The sequence below is a fragment of the Bufo bufo genome, chromosome 1, assembly GCF_905171765.1.
Source record: "Bufo bufo chromosome 1, aBufBuf1.1, whole genome shotgun sequence".
In the NCBI taxonomy this organism is placed as follows: Eukaryota; Metazoa; Chordata; class Amphibia; order Anura; family Bufonidae; genus Bufo; species Bufo bufo.
Window position 1 is genome coordinate 19,021,746 of NC_053389.1, and position 27,295 is coordinate 19,049,040.

Consider the following 27,295-nt stretch of genomic DNA (forward strand, 5'->3'; position numbering starts at 1 on the left):
GAGTGAAATCATCCAGAGCAGAAATCGGCTACAAAGAGCGTCTCCCTCTCCGGAGGACCCGCCGCGTCCGTATATTCCAGGATAGGACAGTTCTACATCCGTCCACACCGCAGCCCACATTCTCTTCTCCGTTCATGACCGGGGCACCAGTATTTGATCAGACGTGGGTAAATATATTTGGCGTGACGAAAAATAAAAAGAGAAACTTGAAAATCCGGTTTAAGGACGTGAGGTGAAGACTCATATGACTCCTATCGTGCCTCAGGGTGGGGTGCAGAGCTTTCGTTTGGGCTCTGTGTCGCCCCCTATTGGGAATATAACTCGGCTGAGCTGTGAAGGGTAGTGGGGGAAGGAAAGTGACAACTGAAGAATTGGATGATCTACTGCCCCCTGGTGGTCAACCAGGAAATTGCTTCACCCCAGATGTCAATGAGCTCCATCTACTGGGCCGTCAGCTGAATATTGTGGGGACGACCCATGTTGACGTGATAGTTTTGTAATGATGGGGGGGGGGGGGGGAGAACTAACACCCAAAAGGGCAACAAAATGGCTAACACCCAAGAGGGTGACAGTCTCGGACACGATGGCTAGTCTGAACCAGCAGCATCCCGAAACAATGGCGGTCATCAATGAGGGTCTCTGGCCCATCAGGAATGAGTAGAGTAGCAGCGACCATCTCTCCAGTCACTGGAGGACACTAGATTTTGTAATTTGTCGGACCCCCACTGTTCAGACACTGATTACCTGTCCTGGGGTCTCCAGTGGCCCCCCACAGTCTGTGGCTCCGACTTCTCTAGTCTTATCAGCTCACCGGGCTACTTGCCACATGGAGGGCTCTAGACCATAACCTGATTTCAGGCCCCCACGGACGCTGCCACGCACTTTCACGTAGGTTCTCCAGTGTTACCCAAGTAAAGGGTTGCATTGCGTAGCGCTCATTACCCCCCCCCCCCCTTGTGTTAATAAAAATAAATAAATTAAATAAAGAAGCACTCACCTTCTCCATTTTCTCACGTCGCTGTGAACGCTCCCTGCTGACTGGAAGCTCAGGACAGGACCTGCCAGATGTCATCATGCCGGAACGCAGGACCTGTCCTGAGTCAGCAGTGAAGGGGGCACTAATGGGGGGCATTGTTCTTATTCTTCCTGGGGGGCACTAATGGGGCATTATTCTTCCTGGAGGAATTATTCTTCCTGGAGGGCACTAATTTTGGGGGGCACTATTCTTCCTGGGGTGCACTAATAGGGGCATTATTTTTCCTGGGGGGACTAATGGGTGGCATTAATTCTGGAGTGCACTAATGGGGGCATTACTATTACTGGGGGCATTACTATTACTGGGGGCATTACTATTACTGGGGGCACTAATGGGGGCATTTCTATTTCTGGGGGCACTAATGAGGGCATTACTATTACTGGGGGCATTAATGGGGGCATTACTATTACTGGGGGCACTAATGGGGGCATTACTATTACTGGGGGCACTAATGGGGACAGTATTAATTCTGGGGGGCGCTAATGGGGGCATTACTATTACTGAGGGCACTAATGGGGAAATTACTATTACTGGGAGCATTATTAATTCTGGGTGGCATTAATGGGGTTATTACTGGGGGGCATTAATATTATTGGGAGCCACAGTATGAAAGAGAATAAACACCCAGTGTTAAGCCACGCCCATGACCACCCCCCTTTAGGGTGTGGCTTAACTTGGCCGGTATTTTTTGTTGGGAAAGGTGGCTACCCTGCCCAAGGATCATGCTGCCCCCCTCCCCCCCCCCCCCCCCCCCCCCCCCCCCGATGGAAAATGAGGACCCTAAAGCAGGAGGTAGAGTGGAGAGCCTGAATGGAGATCTGAGGCTGTGCCACCATTAGAGGGCGCTGTAGCCATTGTCAGAGGCATAGCGCCAGCTGGAGAGAGGCGTGAGATGAATGAGGTCGGATGGCGCCTGGCCCAGCAATTAATCCACCATCTATATGTAAAAAGCAGAGTCCCTGGGCAGTCAGGGTGGCATCTCCAGACCTCCTCACCGATGCCAACCATGGGATTCACTTAAAGGGACAGGGACCACAGTGATGAGTGTGACCAGGACCTCTTAGCTGAGGCAGAACTACAACTCCTAGCATGTCCTGACAGCGGGAAGAACTCCACCTATTTTACAGCACAGCTGTGGGAGGGTACAGACTGAGGACACCATGATAGCTTAAACAGGGACCCCAGCAGTACAGAGGATTTCAGGAGGGGAATGTGCTTATCTTCTGAAAGGTCACAGACCTGGAAGGCGTAGGGTTCGCCAGCAGCACAAAGTATTTCAGCAGATGACAGCACATATCTTCTAAGAGATCAAGGACTGAGAATTGCATAGTGAATGGAGTGGGGTCAACAGCAGCACAGAGGATTTCAGAAGGAAGGGGGAGGTGCTTATGTGCCACAGACTGAAAATTACGTACTGAAGGTGCAGGGTCCATCAGCAGCACAGAGTATTTCAGAAGGGGAATGTACTTATCTTCTGAGAAGTCACAGACTAAGAAATACACAGTGGATGGGGTAGTGTCCACCAGCAGCACAGAGTATCTCAGAAGATGGGAGTACCTATCTTCTGGAAGACTGAAGCCCCTTTCACACGAGCGAGTTTTCCGCACGGGTGCAATGCGTGACGTGAACGCATAGAACCCCCACTGAATCCGCACCCATTCATTTCTATGGGTCTGTGCACATGAGCGTTGTTTTTCACGCATCATTTGTGCGTTGCGTGTTTTTCACGCAAAGCAGGCCCCATAGAAATGAATGGGGCTGCGTGAAAATCGCATTGCATCCGCAAGTAAGTGCGTTTTTTGACTGATGGTTGCTAGGAGATGTTGTTTGTAAACCTGAAGTTATTTATCACACGCGTGTAAAAAACGCATCAAAACGCATTGCACCCGCACATAAAAAACGGAACAACTGAACACAATCGCAGACAAAACTGACTGAACTTGCTTGCAGAATGGTGCGAGTTTCACTGAACGCATCCGGACCTAATCCGTGACGCCCGTGTGAAAGGGGCCTGAGAGGTACATAGTAGAAGGAGCAGGGTCTACCGCAGCACAGAGTATTTCAGGAGAGGAGTGTGCTGATCTTGTAGTAGCTCACAGACTGAGAGTTGCATAGTGGAAGGAACAGGGTCCCCAGCAGCACAGAGGATTTCAGAACGGGGTAGTTTGCTTATGGGTGATAGACTGAGAATGACATAGCAAAGTAGTAGGGTCCTGCAGCAGCACAGAGCATTTCAGCAGGTGAGAGAGATTACCTTTTGACAGATCAAAGACTGAGAATTGCATAGTGGAAGGAGCGGGCCCCCAGCAGCACAAAGGATTTCAGAAGAGGAAGGTGCTGATCTTGTGGCACCCAATAGCCACTGTTTCCGCACACGCTCAGTATCTGCCTGCGAAGGATGCGGTGGCCGTACCCTTCCATGGTCGGAGTGAACACCATCCACCGGTTATCACAGAATATATTATAAAATATACTATAAAAATACATATGACAGAACTGCACATTGTATACCTGTATACCTTCTGTAGCAGTATGATGTATATATCAGCGCTCTCGTCCTGTATACGCTCTTTAGCCGTATACTGTATATATAGGTATTTGGCATTAGTCTGGAAACCGGAACTTAGAACAAACAGAATCCCGTCAGAGAACTGGAACGGTCTGCGGCGTCCTAACAGACTTCGATCTTCACCTCTGGGACCTGCACCCGTCCTTAGAACCGACGGGGGTGCACCGCGCATGCTCGGCCATCCTCCATTCATTTCTATAGTGCTCGGCTATTTTCGGCAGTCCCATAGGAATGAATGGAGGGTGGCTGCACATGCGTGTTGCGCCCCTTCGTTACTTTGTGGGCTCAGTTCTAAGGATAGAAGCAGATCCCAGAGGTGGGACCAGCACCTATCAGACATTAGGCGCATATCCTAGCGATATGCCCCCCAATGTCCAAGGGTAGCCATGACCTACATAGCAGGTGTCTGACAAGGATCTAGACCACCCTGTTGGTATCTCCAGTTTTAATGTCTCTGAATATCCTCCTACCCAGGAACTTACGGAATCCAGACATTACAGTATTCACTCTACGATGACCATAATGCTTCAAGGTGCTCCAGGTGAAACATGACAGAAGCTCCAGGTCCACCATCCCTGGTGGTGCCTCTCCTCTGCTCTTCGTCTAATACCTCCATGTATGCCCAGAAGATTCAGTCTGCGTACATGGCAACACAACCAGCAGATGCTATGGGGCCCTATGGAGAGCCCCGACTCAGGTTCTATGGTGCACCATAATCAGAGAAGATGTCAACGAGGTCAAGAGAAACCAGAACACCAGAGATGTTCAGTGACCTCTACCATGAAAGGTCCATCACTGGTCCATGGGTTTGATCACAGTTACTCCTATCAATGGACTTTGACCTCCAACTCTTGTCCAGTTCCATACTCGTCATAGTCCACCATTGCTAGACTTGTGTGGCATGTTTGACTTTGGGTTGGCTTGGTGGAAAGCTGGGTGAAGAATTTCGGAAGCGATCGGATGTGTTGTCTCCAGAATTCTGCGAAATACCAAAGATAAATTTACATAGACTCAATGGGTTGGCATGGTCTAAGAGCAAATTTAGCTCTGCTACATCTGTATTTCAGAGGCAAACCTAGGAGGGGGAGACCTCATGAGATCTTACAACCACCTACAGTACATGGAGGCAAGCTCTGCATGTGATGGGGCCCCTGAAAGGTTGGACCCATATTTGGACTTCCCCTGACTAATTGAACCTCAAAGCATCAGAAGGGGAGCTTTAACCTGAACATGGTGCAGCGGGCCCCCTGGTGGCAGTGTCAGGTACAACTGTATCTGCATCCTATGAGGACAGGGGGCAGCACAGGTGTGTTGTTTAAGCGATGGCAAGTTTATGTAGAGGGTGGGGAATAGGTGGAACTCTGGAAAAGTGAAGATCCAAAGATGTTTAGGCAGCAAACTGTACGGAGACGGACCATGACTGGAAGACATTGTCATGGAGGTCTGGGCCGGATGGAAAAGAAAAGGGAAAGCAAATATTCCCAATCACAGTGTCCCCAAATAGACTGTGAAGACATAGGAAGATTGTGACTGATGTTGGGGGGTGGAGGCCCTCATGGGCCCACCAATGAGATAAGAGGGCCTGCTTATAAATACGGGCCCCTTCTTGTGCAGAGCGATCAACCAGAACCAGGGAAGGCCTGAGCGGATCACAGAGCATCAAGGTTCTGAACTTCTACTGGTGGCTGATATGTCTTCTGTAGATCCTGGTTCTGATTCTGAGGAACCCAGTCCTCATGACTGAACCCACCATGATGTAGGAGCCCATGGAGATGGACGAGCTGCGGTACATGATGTTATTCAGGGTGAAGTACGCCGGGTCATCGGGGGACAGGGTCGTTCCTGATACCTAGAACAGAGACACGATGAACGTGAAGAAATAGCCAAACAGAAAAGAAATCAGTTCCTCGCCACTTTAATATCTTTGCTTACTGACAGTGAATAGAACTGATCCCAGAAATGATTGCTCTCACAGCTGAGGATTGTATCCAGTGTGAACAGTCCTCAGACTGACACATTGTAACAAGCAGGACAATCGCTCAGCTGTGAGACGGAACAGGTCTGTACAGGATTCGAACAGTTCTATTCAGCAAGCAGAGATCTTGAATGTCACAAAGAAACAAAGCAGCAGAGTTCGGAGAGATGATACAGAACAGAAGGTGAGCCCATGTCGTACCGTGCGTATGGCTTCCTTATGGGGGGCGGCCGGAGTCTTCTCTTTTTTTCCTGAAGGAAACAAAATGATGTCACTGACTCCGCCCACTCCATGTCCACATACTGACCCCCCCCCCCCCCGACACATGGACATTATTGTACACTATGGACAGAATTATTGCAATTTGCACAAAATTTTAATCCAAGGTAGAAGGACATTTTAAGCCCCACCCCTGTTACACATAAGAACACCCCTCTTTATGCCATATTAGCATAAGCCCCGCCCCTAACCACTCCTTTTGCAGGACTGTCGCTCAAAAATTAGTTCCGGTGGAGTTGCCTTTTTTGAAGCATATTATTAGAGCTCAGTATGAAGAAAAATGCTGCAACTTTGTGTTTCAATATCATCATACCATTTTCAAGATCTCTGCTTGCTGTCAGTGATTATCAGGACATCAATAATGTTTGTATTCCTTGATGGCAAGCAGAGACACTGAAAATGTTGAGGAAACAAAGCACAAAACGTGTTAGAAAGCCGCAGAGCCGTTCATTATATGGCGGTTAAAGCTATATTTACTGACTGGGAAGAATCTTTAGGGAGTTAATAGAGCGGTAGCAGAGTTATTACTCAGTTAATAGACCGTGGTCTGCCATTTTGGACTCAACATGTCTATGTATTACTCTGGAGGACTCAACATGTCTATGTATTACTCTGGAGGACTCAACATGTCTATGTATTACTCTGGAGGACTCAACATGTCTATGTATTACTCTGGAGGACTCAACATGTCTATGTATTACTCTGGAGGACTCAACATGTCTATGTATTACTCTGGAGGACTCAACATGTCTATGTATTACTCTGGAGGACTCAACATGTCTATGTATTACTCTGGAGGACTCAACATGTCTATGTATTACTCTGGAGGACTCAACATGTCTATGTATTACTCTGGAGGACTCAACATGTCTATGTATTACTCTGGAGGACTCAACATGTCTATGTATTACATCAACTCCCTATTGATATCATTGACTGTGCAATCCTTCATCTCCCCAGTGGTGGCGCTGCAGGGAAATGGAACACTTGCTGACAGTTTCCCCCACAGATGGCAGCTGATCTCTGGGATGCCACCAGTTCATTGTCCACTGTCCTATTAGCAACACATGTAAATTGCAATGGACACCAGGGGGCGACAAAGAGCACAGGAGAAAACCCAGAAAATATGAAAGCAATGCTCCATCCTGTGTCACTGACATCAATATCAGGAGGGAATGGACTTGTCCTTTAAGAGTCACAGCCCTAAGTGCAGTAGAAGTAGTGCTGCACACAGTAGTAGTAGTAGCAGTGTGTACAGTAGTAGTGTTGCACACAGAAGCAGTAGTGTTGCGCGCATTAGTAGTAGTAGTAGCAGCGGTGCGCGCAGTAGTAGGAGTGTTGCGCACAGTAGCAGTGTGTACAGTAGTAGTAATGCTGCACACAGTAGCAGTAGTAGTAGCAGTGTGGACAGTAGTAGTAGTGATGCGCACAGTAGTAGTACCCTGTTTCCCCGAAAATAAGACATCCCTCGAAAATAAGACCTAGCTCTAGTTTTGCCTATTGCTGTAATATAAGGCATCCCCCCGAAAATAATGCCTCCCCGATTATAAAGCATCCGCCGAACATAATGACTCCCCAATTATAAAGCATCGGCCGGACATAATGCCTCCCCGATTATAAAGCAAGCCACCCCAGAATGTAAGGAGCTCACTGATTGGCCGCAGCCGCCGCCAGGACAAGCTGCCGCCTTCTTCCGCCCGCTGCTCGCTCTGCCCTGATGGAGTCTCACAACTTGTCTGGCACGGACACACAGGGGACGGGGTGACAGGTAGGGGGGGGAATATCTGATGGAAGGTGGGGGATGTCTGGTGAAGATGGGGGGGGAGACTAAAAACGGTAATTAAAATGACACAGGGTGATCAGAGGGGGGAATCAAAATGACACAGGAGGATCAGAAGGGGGTACTAAAATGCTATAGTAATCCCCCCCTCTGATTCTCCTGTAACATTTTGATTCCCTTCTCTGATCACCCTGTGCCATTTTAAGTGATCCCCCTCCCCACCCTGATTTCCTTTTTTTTTGTTTAACAATAAATGTGTACCCTATTTTTCTTCATGGAAAAATAAGACATCCCCTGAAAATAAGACCTAGTGCATCTTTGGGAGCAAAAATTAATATAAGACACTGTCTTATTTTCGGGGAAACAGGGTAGCAGTGCGTGCAGTAGTAGTAGCGGTGTGCAGAGTAGTAGTAGCGGTGTGCAGAGTAGTAGTAGCAGTGCATGCAGTAGTAGTAGTAGTAGTAGCGGTGCGTACAGTAGCAGTAGCGGTGTGCAGAGTAGTAGTAGCGGTGTGCAGAGTAGTAGTAGCGGTGTGCAGAGTAGTAGTAGCGGTGTGCAGAGTAGTAGTAGCGGTGTGCAGAGTAGTAGTAGCGGTGTGCAGAGTAGTAGTAGCGGTGTGCAGAGTAGTAGTAGCGGTGTGCAGAGTAGTAGTAGCGGTGTGCAGAGTAGTAGTAGCGGTGTGCAGAGTAGTAGTAGCGGTGTGCAGAGTAGTAGTAGCGGTGTGCAGAGTAGTAGTAGCGGTGTGCAGAGTAGTAGTAGCGGTGTGCAGAGTAGTAGTAGCGGTGCGCACAGTAGTAGTAGTAGTAGTAGTAGTAGTAGAGGTGTGTGCAGTAGTAGTCGAAGTACTAGTGATGTGCACAGTAGTAGTAGCGGTGCGCACAGTAGTAGTAGTAATAGAGGTGTGCGCTGTAATAGCAGAAGTAGTAGGGGTGCGTGCAGTAGTAGTAGTAGTAGTGGTGTGCGCAGTAGTGGTAGTAGGGGTGTGCGCAGTAATAGTAGTGGTGCATGTAGTAGTAGTAGTAGTAGCAGCGGTGCGTGCAGTAGTATAAGTAGTAGGGGTGTGTGAAGTAATAGTAGTGGTGCATGCAGTAGTAGGGGTGTGCGCAGTAGTAGTTGAGGTGTGCGCAGTAATAGTAGTGGTGTGTGCAGTAGTAGTAGAAGTAGTAGGGGTGTGCGCAGTAGTAGTAGTAGTTGAGGTGTGCGCAGTAATAGTAGTGGTGTGTGCGCAGTAATAGTAGTGGTGTGTGCAGTAGTAGTAGAAGTAGTAGGGGTGTGCGCAGTAATAGTAGTGGTGCATGCAGTAGTAGTAGTAGGGGTGTGCGCAGTAGTAGTTGAGGTGTGCGCAGTAATAGTAGTGGTGTGTGCAGTAGTAGTAGTAGGGGTGTGCGCAGTAGTAGTTGAGGTGTGCGCAGTAATAGTAGTGGTGTGTGCAGTAGTAGTAGTAGGGGTGTGCGCAGTAGTAGTTGAGGTGTGCGCAGTAATAGTAGTGGTGTGTGCAGTAGTAGTAGAAGTAGTAGTAGTTGAGGTGTGCGCAGTAATAGTAGTGGTGTGTGCAGTAGTAGTAGTAGTAGAAGTATTAGGGGTGTGCGCAGTAGTAGTGGTGCATGCAGTAGTAGTATAAGTAGTAGGTGTGTGTGAAGAAATAGTAGTGGTCCATGATGTAGTAGTAGTAGGGGTGTGCACAGTAGTAGTAGTGGTGCGTGCAGTAGTAGTAGAAGTAGTAGGGGTGTGCGCAGTAGTAGTAGAAGTAGTAGGGGTGTGCGCAGTAGTAGTAGTGGTGCATGCAGTAGTAGTAGAAGTAGTAGGGGTGTGCACAGTAGTAGCAGTTGAGGTGTGCGCAGTAATAGTAGTGGTGTGTGCAGTAGTAGTAGAAGTAGTAGGGGTGTCTGCAGTAGTAGTAGAAGTAGTAGGGGTGTCTGCAGTAGTAGTAGAAGTAGTAGGGGTGTCTGCAGTAGTAGTAGAAGTAGTAGGGGTGTCTGCAGTAGTAGTAGAAGTAGTAGGGGTGTGCGCAGTAGTAGTAGTGGTGCATGCAGTAGTAGTAGAAGTAGTAGGGGTGTGCGCAGTAATAGTAGTGGTGCATGCAGTAGTAGTAGAAGTAGTAGGGGTGTGCGCAGTAATAGTAGTGGTGCATGTAGTAGTAGTAGTAGTAGCAGCGGTGCGTGCAGTAGTATAAGTAGTAGGGGTGTGTGAAGTAATAGTAGTGGTGCATGCAGTAGTAGGGGTGTGCGCAGTAGTAGTTGAGGTGTGCGCAGTAATAGTAGTGGTGTGTGCAGTAGTAGTAGAAGTAGTAGGGGTGTGCGCAGTAGTAGTAGTAGTTGAGGTGTGCGCAGTAATAGTAGTGGTGTGTGCGCAGTAATAGTAGTGGTGTGTGCAGTAGTAGTAGAAGTAGTAGGGGTGTGCGCAGTAATAGTAGTGGTGCATGCAGTAGTAGTAGTAGGGGTGTGCGCAGTAGTAGTTGAGGTGTGCGCAGTAATAGTAGTGGTGTGTGCAGTAGTAGTAGTAGGGGTGTGCGCAGTAGTAGTTGAGGTGTGCGCAGTAATAGTAGTGGTGTGTGCAGTAGTAGTAGTAGGGGTGTGCGCAGTAGTAGTTGAGGTGTGCGCAGTAATAGTAGTGGTGTGTGCAGTAGTAGTAGAAGTAGTAGTAGTTGAGGTGTGCGCAGTAATAGTAGTGGTGTGTGCAGTAGTAGTAGTAGTAGAAGTATTAGGGGTGTGCGCAGTAGTAGTGGTGCATGCAGTAGTAGTATAAGTAGTAGGTGTGTGTGAAGAAATAGTAGTGGTCCATGATGTAGTAGTAGTAGGGGTGTGCACAGTAGTAGTAGTGGTGCGTGCAGTAGTAGTAGAAGTAGTAGGGGTGTGCGCAGTAGTAGTAGAAGTAGTAGGGGTGTGCACAGTAGTAGTAGTGGTGCATGCAGTAGTAGTAGAAGTAGTAGGGGTGTGCACAGTAGTAGCAGTTGAGGTGTGCGCAGTAATAGTAGTGGTGTGTGCAGTAGTAGTAGAAGTAGTAGGGGTGTCTGCAGTAGTAGTAGAAGTAGTAGGGGTGTCTGCAGTAGTAGTAGAAGTAGTAGGGGTGTCTGCAGTAGTAGTAGAAGTGGTAGGGGTGTGCGCAGTAGTAGTAGTGGTGCATGCAGTAGTAGTAGAAGTAGTAGGGGTGTGCGCAGTAATAGTAGTGGTGCATGCAGTAGTAGTAGAAGTAGTAGGGGTGTGCGCAGTAATAGTAGTGGTGCATGTAGTAGTAGTAGTAGTAGCAGCGGTGCGTGCAGTAGTATAAGTAGTAGGGGTGTGTGAAGTAATAGTAGTGGTGCATGCAGTAGTAGGGGTGTGCGCAGTAGTAGTTGAGGTGTGCGCAGTAATAGTAGTGGTGTGTGCAGTAGTAGTAGAAGTAGTAGGGGTGTGCGCAGTAGTAGTAGTAGTTGAGGTGTGCGCAGTAATAGTAGTGGTGTGTGCAGTAGTAGTAGAAGTAGTAGGGGTGTGCGCAGTAATAGTAGTGGTGCATGCAGTAGTAGTAGTAGGGGTGTGCGCAGTAGTAGTTGAGGTGTGCGCAGTAATAGTAGTGGTGTGTGCAGTAGTAGTAGTAGGGGTGTGCGCAGTAGTAGTTGAGGTGTGCGCAGTAATAGTAGTGGTGTGTGCAGTAGTAGTAGAAGTAGTAGTAGTTGAGGTGTGCGCAGTAATAGTAGTGGTGTGTGCAGTAGTAGTAGTAGTAGAAGTATTAGGGGTGTGCGCAGTAGTAGTGGTGCATGCAGTAGTAGTAGAAGTAGTAGGGGTGTGCACAGTAGTAGCAGTTGAGGTGTGCGCAGTAATAGTAGTGGTGTGTGCAGTAGTAGTAGAAGTAGTAGGGGTGTGCGCAGTAATAGTAGTGGTGCATGCAGTAGTAGGAGAAGTAGTAGGGGTGTGCGCAGTAATAGTAGTGGTGCATGCAGTAGTAGTAGAAGTAGTAGGGGTGTGCGCAGTAATAGTAGTGGTGTGTGCAGTAGTAGTAGAAGTAGTAGGGGTGTGCGCAGTAGTAGTAGTAGTTGAGGTGTGCGCAGTAATAGTAGTGGTGTGTGCAGTAGTAGTAGAAGTAGTAGGGGTGTGCGCAGTAGTAGTAGTAGTTGAGGTGTGCGCAGTAATAGTAGTGGTGTGTGCAGTAGTAGTAGAAGTAGTAGGGGTGTGCGCAGTAATAGTAGTGGTGCATGCAGTAGTAGTAGTAGGGGTGTGCGCAGTAGTAGTTGAGGTGTGCGCAGTAATAGTAGTGGTGTGTGCAGTAGTAGTAGTAGGGGTGTGCACAGTAGTAGCAGTTGAGGTGTGCGCAGTAATAGTAGTGGTGTGTGCAGTAGTAGTAGAAGTAGTAGGGGTGTCTGCAGTAGTAGTAGAAGTAGTAGGGGTGTCTGCAGTAGTAGTAGAAGTAGTAGGGGTGTCTGCAGTAGTAGTAGAAGTAGTAGGGGTGTCTGCAGTAGTAGTAGAAGTAGTAGGGGTGTGCGCAGTAGTAGTAGTGGTGCATGCAGTAGTAGTAGAAGTAGTAGGGGTGTGCGCAGTAATAGTAGTGGTGCATGCAGTAGTAGTAGAAGTAGTAGGGGTGTGCGCAGTAATAGTAGTGGTGCATGCAGTAGTAATAGAAGTAGTAGGGGTGTGCGCAGTAATAGTAGTGGTGCATGCAGTAGTAGTAGAAGTAGTAGGGGTGTGCGCAGTAATAGTAGTGGTGCATGCAGTAGTAGTAGAAGTAGTAGGGGTGTGCGCAGTAGTAGTAGTGGTGCATGCAGTAGTAGTAGAAGTAGTAGGGGTGTGCGCAGTAGTAGTAGTGGTGCATGCAGTAGTAGTAGAAGTAGTAGGGGTGTGCGCAGTAGTAGCAGTTGAGGTGTGCGCAGTAATAGTAGTGGTGTGTGCAGTAGTAGTAGAAGCAGTAGGTGTGTGAGAAGTAATAGTAGTGGTCCATGATGTAGTAGTAGTAGGGGTGTGCACAGTAGTAGTAGTGGTGCATGCAGTAGTAGTAGAAGTAGTAGGGGTGTGCGCAGTAGTAGTAGAAGTAGTAGGGGTGTGCACAGTAGTAGTAGTGGTGCATGCAGTAGTAGTAGAAGTAGTAGGGGTGTGCGCAGTAGTAGTAGAAGTAGTAGGGGTGTGCGCAGTAGTAGCAGTTGAGGTGTGCGCAGTAATAGTAGTGGTGTGCGCAGTAATAGTAGAAGCAGTAGGGGTGTCTGCAGAAGTAGTAGTAGCAGCGCTCACAGTAGTAGTAGTAGCGGTGCGGCCCATATCTAGGGCACGTCTTATTGTGGACTCACCTTTCCTCCTTTTCCGTATACAGAATATCACAAGGACGATGAGAGTGATGAGTAATAACGCTCCGAAGACTGAACCGATTACTATGCCGGCGATAGCTCCCCCGCTGAGTGACTGCGCAGCATCAGAGTCTGCAGGGAAGATATGAGGCACATACTGATATAACTGTTAATATCTCTACTTCTGTATGAGATCTAACGCAAACAACAATTGATCTAACCTGATCTAACAAAGATCTAACCAACTGCATATGTTTTGTTCAAAAATTTTGATATGGGGGGGCTAACACGGCTGAGGTGGCAGATAGTGGGGCAACGCCCCAACAGGCCACACCAACCACCAGGGGGCGCAGCGCGCTCTCTAGTGACAGAGAGATAGCTATTTCAAAAACTTTATTTAAACACAAATTGCTCACAGCAGGAGTTAGGAGGCCTTCGGGCCCCCTGGACTATGGGGCCCCACTAGAACTGTGGGTGTTGTAACCCCTGTAGTTAAACCACTATAAACAGGCGCCCAGGGGCCCGAGATTTAGGCTACTATATGTAGGCTCCGGAGACGGATGGAGATGTAAAAAGCCCTTTAATATAGATAAAAAATGTGAAAACCGCCCTTTAGCATCTTGTTTCTAGGCTGAGATACGACCCAGTAAAGATACAGGCCCAAAGCCTCAGGCTGCACTGCACGTCCCATAATCATTTCAGTCAGGCGCAGTGTTGTCATAGCGACCCGGATGGTGTGGCCTCATCCACCTGTGTTATATGGACACGCATGCACTATACACGGAAGCAGTGATGAACATAGAGGAGAACTGATCAAAACTGGTGCGAACCGAGTGGTCGCCCATAGCAACCAACCACGAGGGGTCTTTGAAAATGAAAATTGGAAGCTGATTGGTTGCTGTGGGGAAGTACCACGGTTTTGGTTTCCATGACAACACTACACCTGGGGATATGTTGTCATCAGGGTCTCTGTAGTGCAGCCTCAGGCTTTAGGCCTGTAACTTTATATAATCATATCTCAGGCTTGAAATAAGATATTAAAAGGCGTTTTTTCACATTTTTATGTCTTTTTAACATCTCCCTGGTGTAAGGCCTTTACATACAGCAGCCAAAACCTGAATGTGAATGTAACTTGGTAGGGAGGAGCGGTGAGTTGGGCTTAGCTCCTATGAAGGCTCTGCCCAGCAGTGGGAGTTCGACGGGGCCCCTTGGCCCTGTGGTACCCCAGGCGGCGTTCACTCACATGAAACGTTCAGCATCCGGGTGGCGGATTTCCAGTCGACGGGATTGGACACGTTGCAGGAGTAGCTCCCAGAGTAGCTCCGGTTCGGCCGGCTGATCTGCAGGGTCTTGCCTCCATCTAATGTGACGTAGCTGCCATTAGCCAGCAGTGGCGCTCCATCCCTCGTCCACGTGTAGGTCACCCCTCCGCTGGACGCACTGCAGGTCAGGTTCACAGCAGGGGTGCCCTCATCTACTGCGTCGGGAGACTGCCACACCGAGGCATTAGTCACCGGGTCTGCGGGGACATCAAAAGAGGGACTGATAGCAAATCACGTGCAGGACCGGGACAAGGGGCCGGCAGGGGGACGCCATAGGGGGGCAAGCAGGGTCCAGAGATATGATACACTGCGCAAAAACCGCAATGTGATGTGAAATGATCCCAAATGTGGACCGGACCTGTTAGTTCTGAAAACTCATGTCCCCATGATAACATTTCCTGTCACCATGTGAGGACAGTGCAGTGTTATCATAGGGACACCAAAGAAAGCCATGGATCCACTATGGAACCATACATTATGGATGCATCAGATGACAGGGCAGGGAGTGTTGTCATAGGGACACAAAATCCAGCATCACTCTGGATCTATACAGCATGGATCAGTCAGACAAAAGAGCATGGAGTTTTATCATGGGGGACACCGGATCCAGTGTCACTATGGATCTGTATAGAATGGATCAGTCAGATCACAGGACAGGGAGTGTTGTCATAGGGACACAAAATCCAGAGTCACTATGGATCTACACTGAACAAAAATATAAACGCAACACAAAATACCCATTACTTTTAAATATTGTTCACAAATCTGTCTAAATCTGTGTAGTGAGCGCTTCTCCTTTGCCGAGATAATCCATCCCACCTCACAGGTGTGGCAGATCAAGGTGCTGATTAGACAGCATGAATATTACACAGGTGTGCCTTAGACTGCCCACAATAAAAGGCCACTCTGAAATGTGCACAGTTTTGCCTTACTGGGGGGAGGAAGGTTAGAGTACCAGTCAGTATCTGATGTGGCCACCATTTGCCTCATGCAGTGCAGCACATCTCCGTGGCATAGAGTTGATCAGGTTGTTGATTGTGGCCTGTGGAATGTTGGTCCACTCCTCTTCCTCTGTGCGAAGTTGCAGAATATTGGCAGGAACTGGAACACGCTGTCGTATACGCCGATCCAGATCATCCCAAACATGCTCCATGGGTGACATGTCCGGTGAGTATGCTGGCCATGCAAGAACTGGGATGTTTTCAGCTTCCAGGAATTCTGTACAGATCCTTGCAATATGGGCCCATGCATTATCATGAGGTGATGGTCGTGGATGAATGGCACAGCAATGGGCCTCAGGATCTCGTCACGGGATCTCTGTGCATTCAAAATGCCATCCATAAAATGCACCTGTGTTCATTGTCCATAACATATGCCTGCTCATACCATAACCCCACCGCCACCATGGGCCACTCGATCCACAACGTTGACGTCAGCAAACCGCTCACCCACACGACGCCACACATGTTGTCTGCCATCTGCCCTGAACAGTGAAAACCGGGACTCATCCGTGAACAGAACGCCTCTCCAACGTGCCAGACGCCATTTAATGTGAGCATTTGCCCACTCAAGTCGGTTACGACGACGACCTGCAGTCAGGTCCAGACCCCGATGAGGACGACGAGCAGAGGAGCTTCCCTGAGGCGGTTTCTGACAGTTTGTGCAGAAATTCTTTGGTTGTGCAAACCGATTGTTGCTGCAGCCGTCTGGTGGCTGGTCTCAGACGATCATGGAGGTGAACATGCTGGATGTGGAGGTCCTGGGCTGGTGTGGTTACACGTGGTCTGCGGTTCTGAGGCCGGTTGGATGTACTGCCAAACTCCCTGAAACGCCTTTGGAGACGGCTTATGGTAGAAAAATGAACATTCATTGCACGGGCGACAGCTCTGGTAGACATTCCTGCAGTCAGCATGCCAATTGCACGCTCCCTCAAACCTTGCGACATCTGTGGCATTGTGCTGTGTGATCAAACTGCACATTTCAGAGTGGCCTTTTATTGTGGGCAGTCTAAGGCACACCTGTGCAATATTCATGCTGTCTAATCAGCACCTTGATCTGCCACACCTGTGAGGGGGGATGGATTATCTCGGCAAAGGAGAAGTGCTCACTAACACAGATTTAGACAGATTTGTGAAAAATATTTGAGAGTAATGGGTCTTTTGTGTATGTAGAAAATGTTTCAGATCTTTGAGTTCAGCTCATGCAAAATGGGAGCAAAACCGAAAGTGTTGCGTTTATATTTTTGTTCAGTGTATATAGCATGGATCAGTCAGATAAAAGAGCATGGAGCTTTATCATGGGGACATAGGATCACTATATAGCATGGATTAGTCAGATCACAGGACAGGGATTGTTGTCATAGGGATACATAATCCAGTGTCACTATGGATCCATATAGAATGGATCAGTCAGATCACAGCGCAGGGATTGTTGTCATGGGGACACAGACAGTAAATAGACTTTCTGCTTTGCTTCCTCCTCCTCTGCTTGCTGTCAGTAAATTGGCACATTGTTGTTTATATTCAGAGGCTAATACCTGTGTAAACTTCTTCTCACAGCAGAAGGTCTGTTACAATTGTAACAGTCTATTCAGTCCATTCTGAGTAAGGGCTCTTTCACACTTGCGTTCTTGTCTTCCGGCATAGAGTTCGGTCGTCGGGGCTCTATGCCGGAAGAATCCTGATCAGGATTATCCTAATGCATTCTGAATGGAGAGAAATCCGTTCAGGATGCATCAGGACGTCTTCAGTTCCGGAACGGAACGTTTTTTGGCCGGAGAAAATACCGCAGCATGCTGCGCTTTTTGCTCCGGTCAAAAATCCTGAACACTTGCCGCAAGGCCGGATCCGGGATTAATGCCCATTGGAAAGCATTGATCCGGATCCGGCCTTAAGCTAAACGTCGATCCGACGTTTAGCTTTTTCTGAAGGGTTACCATGGCTGCAAGGACGCTAAAGTCCTGGCAGCCATGGTAAAGTGTAGTGGGGAGCGGGGGAGCAGCATACTTACGGCTCCGTGCGGCTCCCCGGGCGCTCCAGAGTGACGTCAGAGCGTGATCCATGCGCATGGGGCGCTCTGACGTCACTCTGGAGCGCCCGGGAAGCCGCACGGACTGTAAGTATACTGCTCCCCCGCTCCCCACTACTACTACGGCAACCAGGACTTTAATAGCGTCCTGGCTGCCATAGTAACACTGAACGCATTTTGAAGACAGATCCGTCTTCAAATGCTTTCAGTTCACTTGCGTTGTTACGGATCCGGCGGGCACCTCCGGCAAATGGAGTACACGCCGGATCCGGACAACGCAAGTGTGAAAGAGGCCTAAAACACGTCAGTTGCACAAATGTCTCCCCTGAGAGTTTGTTACAATGTATCAGGCCATAGTAAACACTCAGTTGTGAGAAGTCGGGACAGGTTTTCAGCATGTGGAGCAGCATGTCAACAATAAATATTCTCATTCACTGACAGCAAACAGACATCTTGAAAACAGTGAGAAATTCAAACGAACAAACAAAAAAAAGATTGAAAATCTGCAGTCAGGGCCATATCTGCCATGAAGCGTGATGAGCATCTCACCTCAGGTGGCAGCCAACCTGCCCATGGGTGGGGGCGGCAGGTTACAGTATGGGCACGAGAGCCTATGGCTCCCTTCTCTGCCGTTAAGTCTCATGGGCCGCATTGCCATGATGATGTCATTGCGCTGCCTGAAACCCGGTGTGGGGTGATGTCATTGTGACTGCCTGCATCCCAGCGGAGGCAGAGAACACGACTCAGGGGAGTATATAGACTTTTTTTATATGAGAGGGAGGATTACAGGCTGGAGCACTACAGGGGGGACATTACAGGCTGGATCACTACAGGGGGGACATTACAGGCTGGAGCACTACAGGGGGACATTACAGGCTGGAGCACTACAGGGGGGGACATTACAGGCTGGAGTATTACAGGGGGGACATTACAGGCTGGAGCACTACAGGGGGGACATTACAGGCTGGAGCACTACAGGGGGGACATTACAGGCTGGAGCACTACAGGGGGGACATTACAGGCTGGAGCACTACAGGGGGGACATTACAGGCTGGAGCACTACAGGGGGACATTACAGGCTGGAGCACTACAGGGGGACATTACAGTCTGGAGCACTACAGGGGGGACATTACAGGCTGGAGCACTACAGGGGGACATTACAGTCTGGAGCACTACAGGGGGGACATTACAGGCTGGAGCACTACAGGGGGGACATTACAGTCTGGAGCACTACAGGGGGGACATTACAGGCTGGAGCACTACAGGGGGACATTACAGGCTGGAGCACTACAGGGGGGACATTACAGTCTGGAGCACTACAGGGGGGACATTACAGTCTGGAGCACTACAGGGGGACATTACAGTCTGGAGCACTACAGGGGGACATTACAGTCTGGAGCACTACAGGGGGACATTACAGGCTGGAGCACTACAGGGGGGACATTACAGGCTGGAGCACTACAGGGGGGACATTACAGGCTGGAGCACTACAGGGGGACATTACAGTCTGGAGCACTACAGGGGGACATTACAGGCTGGAGCACTACAGGGGGACATTACATTCTGGAGCACTACAGGGGGACATTACAGGCTGGAGCAGTACAGGGGGGACATTACAGGCTGGAGCACTACAGGGGGACATTACAGGCTGGAGCAGTACAGGGGGGACATTACAGGCTGGAGCACTACAGGGGGACATTACAGGCTGGAGCACTACAGGGGGGACATTACAGGCTGGAGCACTACAGGGGGACATTACAGTCTGGAGCACTACAGGGGGGACATTACAGGCTGGAGCACTACAGGGGGGACATTACAGGCTGGAGCACTACAGGGGGGACATTACAGGCTGGAGCACTACAGGGGGGACATTACAGGCTGGAGCACTACAGGGGGACATTACAGTCTGGAGCACTACAGGGGGGACATTACAGGCTGGAGCACTACAGGGGGACATTACAGTCTGGAGCACTACAGGGGGGACATTACAGGCTGGAGCACTACAGGGGGACATTACAGGCTGGAGCACTACAGGGGGGACATTACAGTCTGGAGCACTACAGGGGGGACATTACAGTCTGGAGCACTACAGGGGGACATTACAGTCTGGAGCACTACAGGGGGACATTACAGTCTGGAGCACTACAGGGGGACATTACAGGCTGGAGCACTACAGGGGGGACATTACAGGCTGGAGCACTACAGGGGGGACATTACAGGCTGGAGCACTACAGGGGGACATTACAGTCTGGAGCACTACAGGGGGACATTACAGGCTGGAGCACTACAGGGGGGACATTACAGTCTGGAGCACTACAGGGGGACATTACAGTCTGGAGCACTACAGGGGGACATTACAGTCTGGAGCACTACAGGGGGACATTACAGGCTGGAGCACTACAGGGGGGACATTACAGGCTGGAGCACTACAGGGGGGACATTACAGGCTGGAGCACTACAGGGGGGACATTACAGGCTGGAGCACTACAGGGGGACATTACAGTCTGGAGCACTACAGGGGGACCTTACAGGCTGGAGCACTACAGGGGGACATTACAGGCTGGAGCACTACAGGGGGGACTTTACAGGCTGGAGCACTACAGGGGGACATTACAAGCTGGAGCACTACAGGGGGACTTTACAGGCTGGAGCACTAAAGGGGGGACATTAGAGGCTGGAGCACTACAGGGGGGACATTACAGGCTGGAGCACTACAGGGGGCCATTACAGGCTGGAGCACTACAGGGGGACATTACAGGCTGGAGCACTACAGGGGGACATTACAGGCTGGAGCACTACAGGGGGACATTACAGGCTGGAGCACTACAGGGGGGACATTACAGTCTGGAGCACTACAGGGGGGGACATTACAGGCTGGAGCACTACAGGGGGGACATTACAGGCTGGAGCACTACAGGGGACATTACAGGCTGGAGCACTACAGGGGGACATTACAGGCTGGAGCACTACAGGGGGACATTACAGTCTGGAGCACTACAGGGGGGGACATTACAGGCTGGAGCACTACAGGGGGGACATTACTGGCTGGAGCACTACAGGGGGGACATTAGAGGCTGGAGCACTACAGGGGGACATTAGAGGCTGGAGCACTACAGGGGGACATTACAGGCTGGAGCACTACAGGGGGACATTACAGGCTGGAGCACTACAGGGGGGACATTACAGGCTGGAGCACTACAGGGGGGACATTACAGGCTGGAGCACTACAGGGGGGACATTACAGGCTGGAGCACTACAGGGGACATTACAGGCTGGAGCACTACAGGGGGACATTACAGGCTGGAGCACTATAGGGGGGACATTACAGGCTGGAGCACTGTGGGGTGGTGACTTTTTAATACAGGGGAAATTATAGTACAGGGGTCATTATACCTATGGGCACTACAGGGGGCATTATAATACAAGGGGCACTACGGCGGGGATAAATGCTGGGACACTATAGGGGATCTTATTGCTTTTGGGGGCACTATAGAGGTGCCTTATACAGGGGCCTTGTTACTGCTGGGGGGCACTATGGTGGAAGTACAGTGGGGACATTATTATTGGGCACAATATGGAGGGCATCGCTGCTTGAGAGGGGTGCCCTTGGGGAGCATTATCACTATTGGTGGTACTATAGGGGGCACTATTACTAATGAGGGCACTCTGAGAGAATTAATTCTATTGATGGGACTTTGGGGTTCACTATGATTTTTACGGGGGGTCTATTCGTACAGCAGTATTATTTCTGCAGTATACTATTTGGGGGCACTGGGGAGCGCAGTGGGCATAGTACTGAGGGTAGCAGCAGGATGACGATGTTAGGGCACCAGGGTGAAGAGTATGATGGAAAAGTGAGGGACCTAATATGTATGATAAACCCTGCAGAGACAAAACGCTGCTGGAAGAAGTCGTCATGGTGGTCTGCTTCCTATGGGAAGATGAGGAAAGAGAACATCAGAGGAGACATCACTGGATGTAAGAGGTAAGTGGCCCTGTATTCTCCTGTATGTTCTGTAGCGCTGTATGTCCATCCACAGTAGGGCTGGGGGGGTTTGAATTGAGAATTTGGTATTGGGGGGGGGGAAATGAGGGTCAACATTTCAGTTTTCGTCTTCGGCTTTAGAGAGGCTGGGATCACCCCTGGCCCTATCTGGCCGGCCCTTTGTAATATGTAGAATTAACTCTTTCTTGGACTCACCGTAAATTTTCACCGGAAATGTCACTAAGCTCTCGGCTTGTCCGGGCACCGAAGCCGATACCGTGTAATCTCCGCTGTCATTCTTGGTGCTGTTGGATATGAACAGGGATCCGTTGTCAGTGACGTTCAGTCTTCCGCTGTATTTAGCATCTTGACGAATGATCTTTTGGTACCATTCGACCAGCACCGTATCATTTATTTTCCATTTGATAGATGGGTCCTGACCGGTTTCATACGAGATGGACAAGATGATGTTTCTCCCAACCAGGAAATCGCTGGATGAATCTTTCGTCAGTGTAATTGCCGCGGCTTCCCGGCCTGTGGAGAGTAACATGGCGGAGGAGGGTCAGTACATAGATGGGGGTTATAGGCACCATGATAGTAAAAGCTGTGCAATCGTCTGTCAGTGGGAGACAGTAAGCAAGAAGGCTCTGCAATGGAAGGGTGCCCATGGTGCTGACCCCCCCGATCGGCTGCATATACAGCATTTGTGGAGCTCACGAGGCAATTCCTCCTGGTCAGGTGGGTAGCCATAGGGAAGTGTGGAGGTAGGAGTCGCACACAGGCCCTAGGGTGTGAGGCCCCACCAGGTGGCGCTGTTACAGGGCTTGTGTGCTTGGTCAGTGACTGGGGGTCAGTGCAGTGGCGTAACTACCGGGGAAGGCCCCCTTGCTAATGTGATCTAATCTTACTGTCTCTTAAAGTCTTCTGATGTGTCTGGGATTCGAACCCACAACCTCCAATGTATCAGAGGCAAAGCATTTACCCTGACAGCCATAAAGGCTGCATTACAACTGATTGAAAAAATATGAGACTTCTACTGTTATAGCTGGCTAAGTGTACATCTATACACATGACAGCTGCCCCAAGACACCCAGCACTGCTATATCTCTATATGACAGCTGTCCCAGCACACTCAGCTCTGCTATATCTCTATATATGAGCAGCTGTCATGTGTATAGATGTACACTTAGCCAGCTATAACAGTAGAAGTCTCATAATTTTTTCAGTCAGCAGCAAGGCATCTCTTATGGTCTTGTGGTTAGATGCTTTGCCTCTGATACAGAAGGTCGTGGGTTCGAAACCCAGCAGAAACTTTTCTGAAATACAAGCACTGACTCCATATATGGACATACAGGGCGGGACACAGGAAGAGGCTGCATCGCATCGCTGACATGGAGGTAAGTAGAAGTGTTTATTTATGTTTTTTAATACGCGACTGTTACTGCCATGGGGGGAGCGGGGGGCACTTGATACTGGCACATGGGGGGAGGGTTGGCACCTGATACTGGCACATGGGGGGAGGCACCTGATACTGGAACCTGGGGGGGAGGGGGGGTTGGCACCTGATACTGGCACATGGGGGGAGGCACCTGATACTGGCACCTGGGGGGGGGGGGTTGGCACCTGATACTGGCACATGGGGGAGGCACCTGATACTGGCACCTGGGGGGGGAGGGGGGGTTGGCACCTGATACTGGCACATGGGGGGGACAGGCACCTGATACTGGCACATGGGGGGTGAGAGGGGTTGGCACCTGATACTGGCACCTGGGTGGGGAGGGGGGGTTGGCACCTGATACTGGCACATGGGGAAGGGAAGAGGCACCTGATACTGGCACATTGGGGGGGGGGGAGATGGCACTATGATACTGGGACATGTGGGGGGGAGGAGAGAGGCACATGAAATTGGCACATGATGGGGGGCATCTATGGGGACACTTACTGGCACATTATTGGGGGGCATTATGGGGGACACTAGGCCGGCAGCCTATCAGAGGTCAGACACTGGGGGGCATCTACTGGGGCACTATATATGGGGCATTTTATACTGGTACATTATGGGGGGTACTAGCAGGAAGGGGGGAGAGGAGCACTATGGGGGGATTTACTGGGGGCACTATATAGGGGTATTTTATACTAGGACATTATGGGGGCACTATGGGGACAATAGCTCAACTGGGGGCATTACAAGGGGGTATTATAAGGTCACATTATAAGGAGAATTATTACTACTGGGGGGGGGCATTATGGTGGGCTTTATTACTCCCCCATGGTATGACCCCCTAGTAGCAGCACCAGCCTCTCCCTGCTCTGCTATCCCTCTGCCCCTTCTCCAAATCCTTATTATGAAATCTTTCTCATTAGGATAAAGCACAACATCAGCTCCGCCGAGCCCCCGTCCAAAGTGTTGAAGTGGTGTCCGAGATCCCCAGGGGCCAAGTCATGTAACTAAGTTTTTATGTGAAATATGTTTGTTATACACATATAGCATCCACTGTGCCACACAATATACAGTATACCGCTACACTGTGCCACACAATATACAGTATACCTCTACACTGTGCCACACAATATACAGTATACCTCTACACTGTGCCACACAATATACAGTATACCTCTACACTGTGCCACACAATATACAGTATACCGCTACACTGTGCCACACAATATACAGTATACCTCTACACTGTGCCACACAATGTACAGTATACCGCTACACTGTGCCACACAATGTACAGTATACCTCTACACTGTGCCACACAATGTACAGTATACCTCTACACTGTGCCACACAATATACAGTATACCTCTACACTGTGCCACACAATATACAGTATACCTCTACAATGTGCCACACAATATACAGTATACCCCTACACTGTGCCACACAATGTACAGTATACCTCTACACTGTGCCACACAATATACAGTATACCTCTACACTGTGCTACACAATATACAGTATACCTCTACACTGTGCCCCACAATATACAGTATACCTCTACACTGTGCCACACAATATACAGTATACCTCTACACTGTGCCACACAATATACAGTATACCTCTACACTGTGCCCCACAATATACAGTATACCTCTACACTGTGCCCCACAATATACAGTATACCGCTACACTGTGCCACACAATATACAGTATACCTCTACACTGTGCCACACAATATACAGTATACCTCTACACTGTGCCACACAATATACAGTATACCTCTACACTGTGCCACACAATATACAGTATACCTCTACACTGTGCCACACAATATACAGTATACCTCTACACTGTGCCACACAATATACAGTATACCTCTACACTGTGCCCCACAATATAGAGTATACCTCTACACTGTGCCACACAATATACAGTATACCTCTACACTGTGCCCCACAATATACAGTATACCGCTACACTGTGCCACACAATATACAGTATACCTCTACACTGTGCCACACAATATACAGTATACCGCTACACTGTGCCACACAATATACAGTATACCTCTACACTGTGCCACACAATGTACAGTATACCTCTACACTGTGCCACACAATATACAGTATACCTCTACACTGTGCCACACAATATACAGTATACCTCTACACTGTGCCACACAATATACAGTATACCTCTACACTGTGCCACACAATATACAGTATACCTCTACACTGTGCCACACAATATACAGTATACCTCTACACTGTGCCCCACAATATACAGTATACCTCTACACTGTGCCACACAATATACAGTATACCTCTACACTGTGCCACACAATATACAGTATACCTCTACACTGTGCCACACAATATACAGTATACCTCTACACTGTGCCCCACAATATAGAGTATACCTCTACACTGTGCCCCACAATATACAGTATACCTCTACACTGTGCCACACAATATACAGTATACCTCTACACTGTGCCCCACAATATACAGTATACCTCTACACTGTGCCACACAATATACAGTATACCTCTACACTGTGCCCCACAATATACAGTATACCTCTACACTGTGCCACACAATATACAGTATACCTCTACACTGTGCCCCACAATATACAGTATACCTCTACACTGTGCCACACAATATACAGTATACCTCTACACTGTGCCCCACAATATACAGTATACCTCTACACTGTGCCACACAATATACAGTATACCGCTACACTGTGCCAAAGGAGTGGGGTTTACACAGGAGGAGGGAGGTGCGAAGCGCGCTGGAGGGGCCCTTACAAATGTTTGCTGTGGGGCCCAGTCACTTCTAGTTACACCCCTGGGTCAGCGGATACTTTGTATACAGGATGCACAGAAACATGGCAGGGCATTATCACAGGGCCCGGGCCCCAGGAAGGAATACGCCCTCATCTACTGCTCATAGCTTCCATGTCACCCTTTACCCCAGAAATGACGCCCTGCAATGAAACCGATCCACAGCGGCCAATAAAATCCTGAGTCAGATGTGTCCGTCCTCACCTTCCTCTTGGCTCGAGCTGAGAAGACCAACCCCGAAATATACCTCTGCCCGGAGAATGTGAGTGAGGAAAGATAGATAGATGGATAGATAGATAGATAATAGATAGATAGATAGATAGATAATAGATAGATAATAGATAATAGATAGATAATAGATAGATAGATAGATAATAGATAGATAATAGATAGATAATAGATAGATAATAGATAGATAATAGATAATAGATAGATAATAGATAGATAATAGATAATAGATAGATAATAGATAGATAATAGATAGATAATAGATAATAGATAGATAATAGATAATAGATAGATAGATAGATAGATAGATAGATAGATAATAGATAGATAATAGATAGATAATAGATAATAGATAGATAATAGATAGATAATAGATAATAGATAGATAATAGATAGATAATAGATAGATAATAGATAGATAATAGATAATAGATAGATAATAGATAATAGTCTAGTACAGTGCAGTCAGGGTACACGGTGACCTCCTCTCTGGGGTTACTTGTATTTACTCAGCTTTTCCAGAAACAGATACAACTGAAGAAACATCTCACAGGTATGACAGAAGGGAACGCCCCAGGATTTCCATGGGGACCGGCAGCCCCCCCTCTGCTTCCCATTCCTATAGATCCCTGGTGTAATGTCACTTACCAGTGTGTGCCAGCAGCAGGGCGCAGAGCAGGGCGCGGAGCAGGGTGGCACCGCCGTCCATTGCCCAGACACCTGTGGACAGGTGACACCGGTTACAGGTGTATTTCCTGTTATTCCCTGGAAGAAGTAAGAGGCGGAGGAGGGGAGGGGAGAGGGCGACAGGTAGAGGACACACCTCTATGGCCGGCTTCACATTACAGAGCCCCGGGTGTGATACCGAGGGCAGCAGCAGGGTCACCGTCCTAGATACAGAGCTGCAGTCCTAAATCTCATATACATTAACTTCTCTGTGGACAATGCCTTTTGGTTAGAAGGGTCCCCAATGAGGAGCAGAGTCTGGGGAGTCCTTCTGCCCGAACCCCTGATGATCGGCTGTTTCCCTACAGCGCCACCACAGGGGAAGTGGGCTCTCCGAGACCCCCACCTCTATTAACTCTATGATGGGCTCTCCGAGACCCCCACCTCTATTAACTCTATGATGGGCTCTCCGAGACCCCCACCTCTATTAACTCTATGATGGGCTCTCCGAGACCCCCACCTCTATTACCTCTATAATGGGCTCTCCGAGACCCCCACCTCTATTAACTCTATGATGGGCTCTCCGAGACCCCCACCTCTATTAACTCTATGATGGGCTCTCCGAGACCCCCACCTCTATTACCTCTATAATGGGCTCTCCGAGACCCCCACCTCTATTACCTCTATGATGGGCTCTCCGAGACCCCCACCTCTATTAACCCTATAATGGGCTCTCCGAGACCCCCACCTCTATTACCTCTATAATGGGCTCTCCGAGACCCCCACCTCTATTAACCCTATAATGGGCTCTCCGAGACCCCCACCTCTATTACCTCTATAATGGGCTCTCCGAGACCCCCACCTCTATTACCTCTATAATGGGCTCTC

The 27,295-nt window shown here is 49.1% G+C and overlaps 1 protein-coding gene across 1 annotated transcript; it reads right to left on the reverse strand.

The window, feature by feature from the left end:
- Positions 1-3,667: 3,667 nt before the first annotated feature.
- LOC120986791 (carcinoembryonic antigen-related cell adhesion molecule 1-like) lies at positions 3,668-26,492 on the reverse strand. Its single transcript, XM_040415497.1, has 7 exons — positions 26,390-26,492; positions 21,438-21,755; positions 14,131-14,406; positions 12,891-13,019; positions 5,782-5,831; positions 5,356-5,454; positions 3,668-4,584 (listed from the first exon to the last, which is right to left on the reverse strand). Exons 1-7 carry the CDS (start codon positions 26,448-26,450, stop codon positions 4,492-4,494), a joined length of 1,026 nt encoding a protein of 341 aa, XP_040271431.1. The 5' UTR covers positions 26,451-26,492; the 3' UTR covers positions 3,668-4,491.
- Positions 26,493-27,295: the final 803 nt, after the last annotated feature.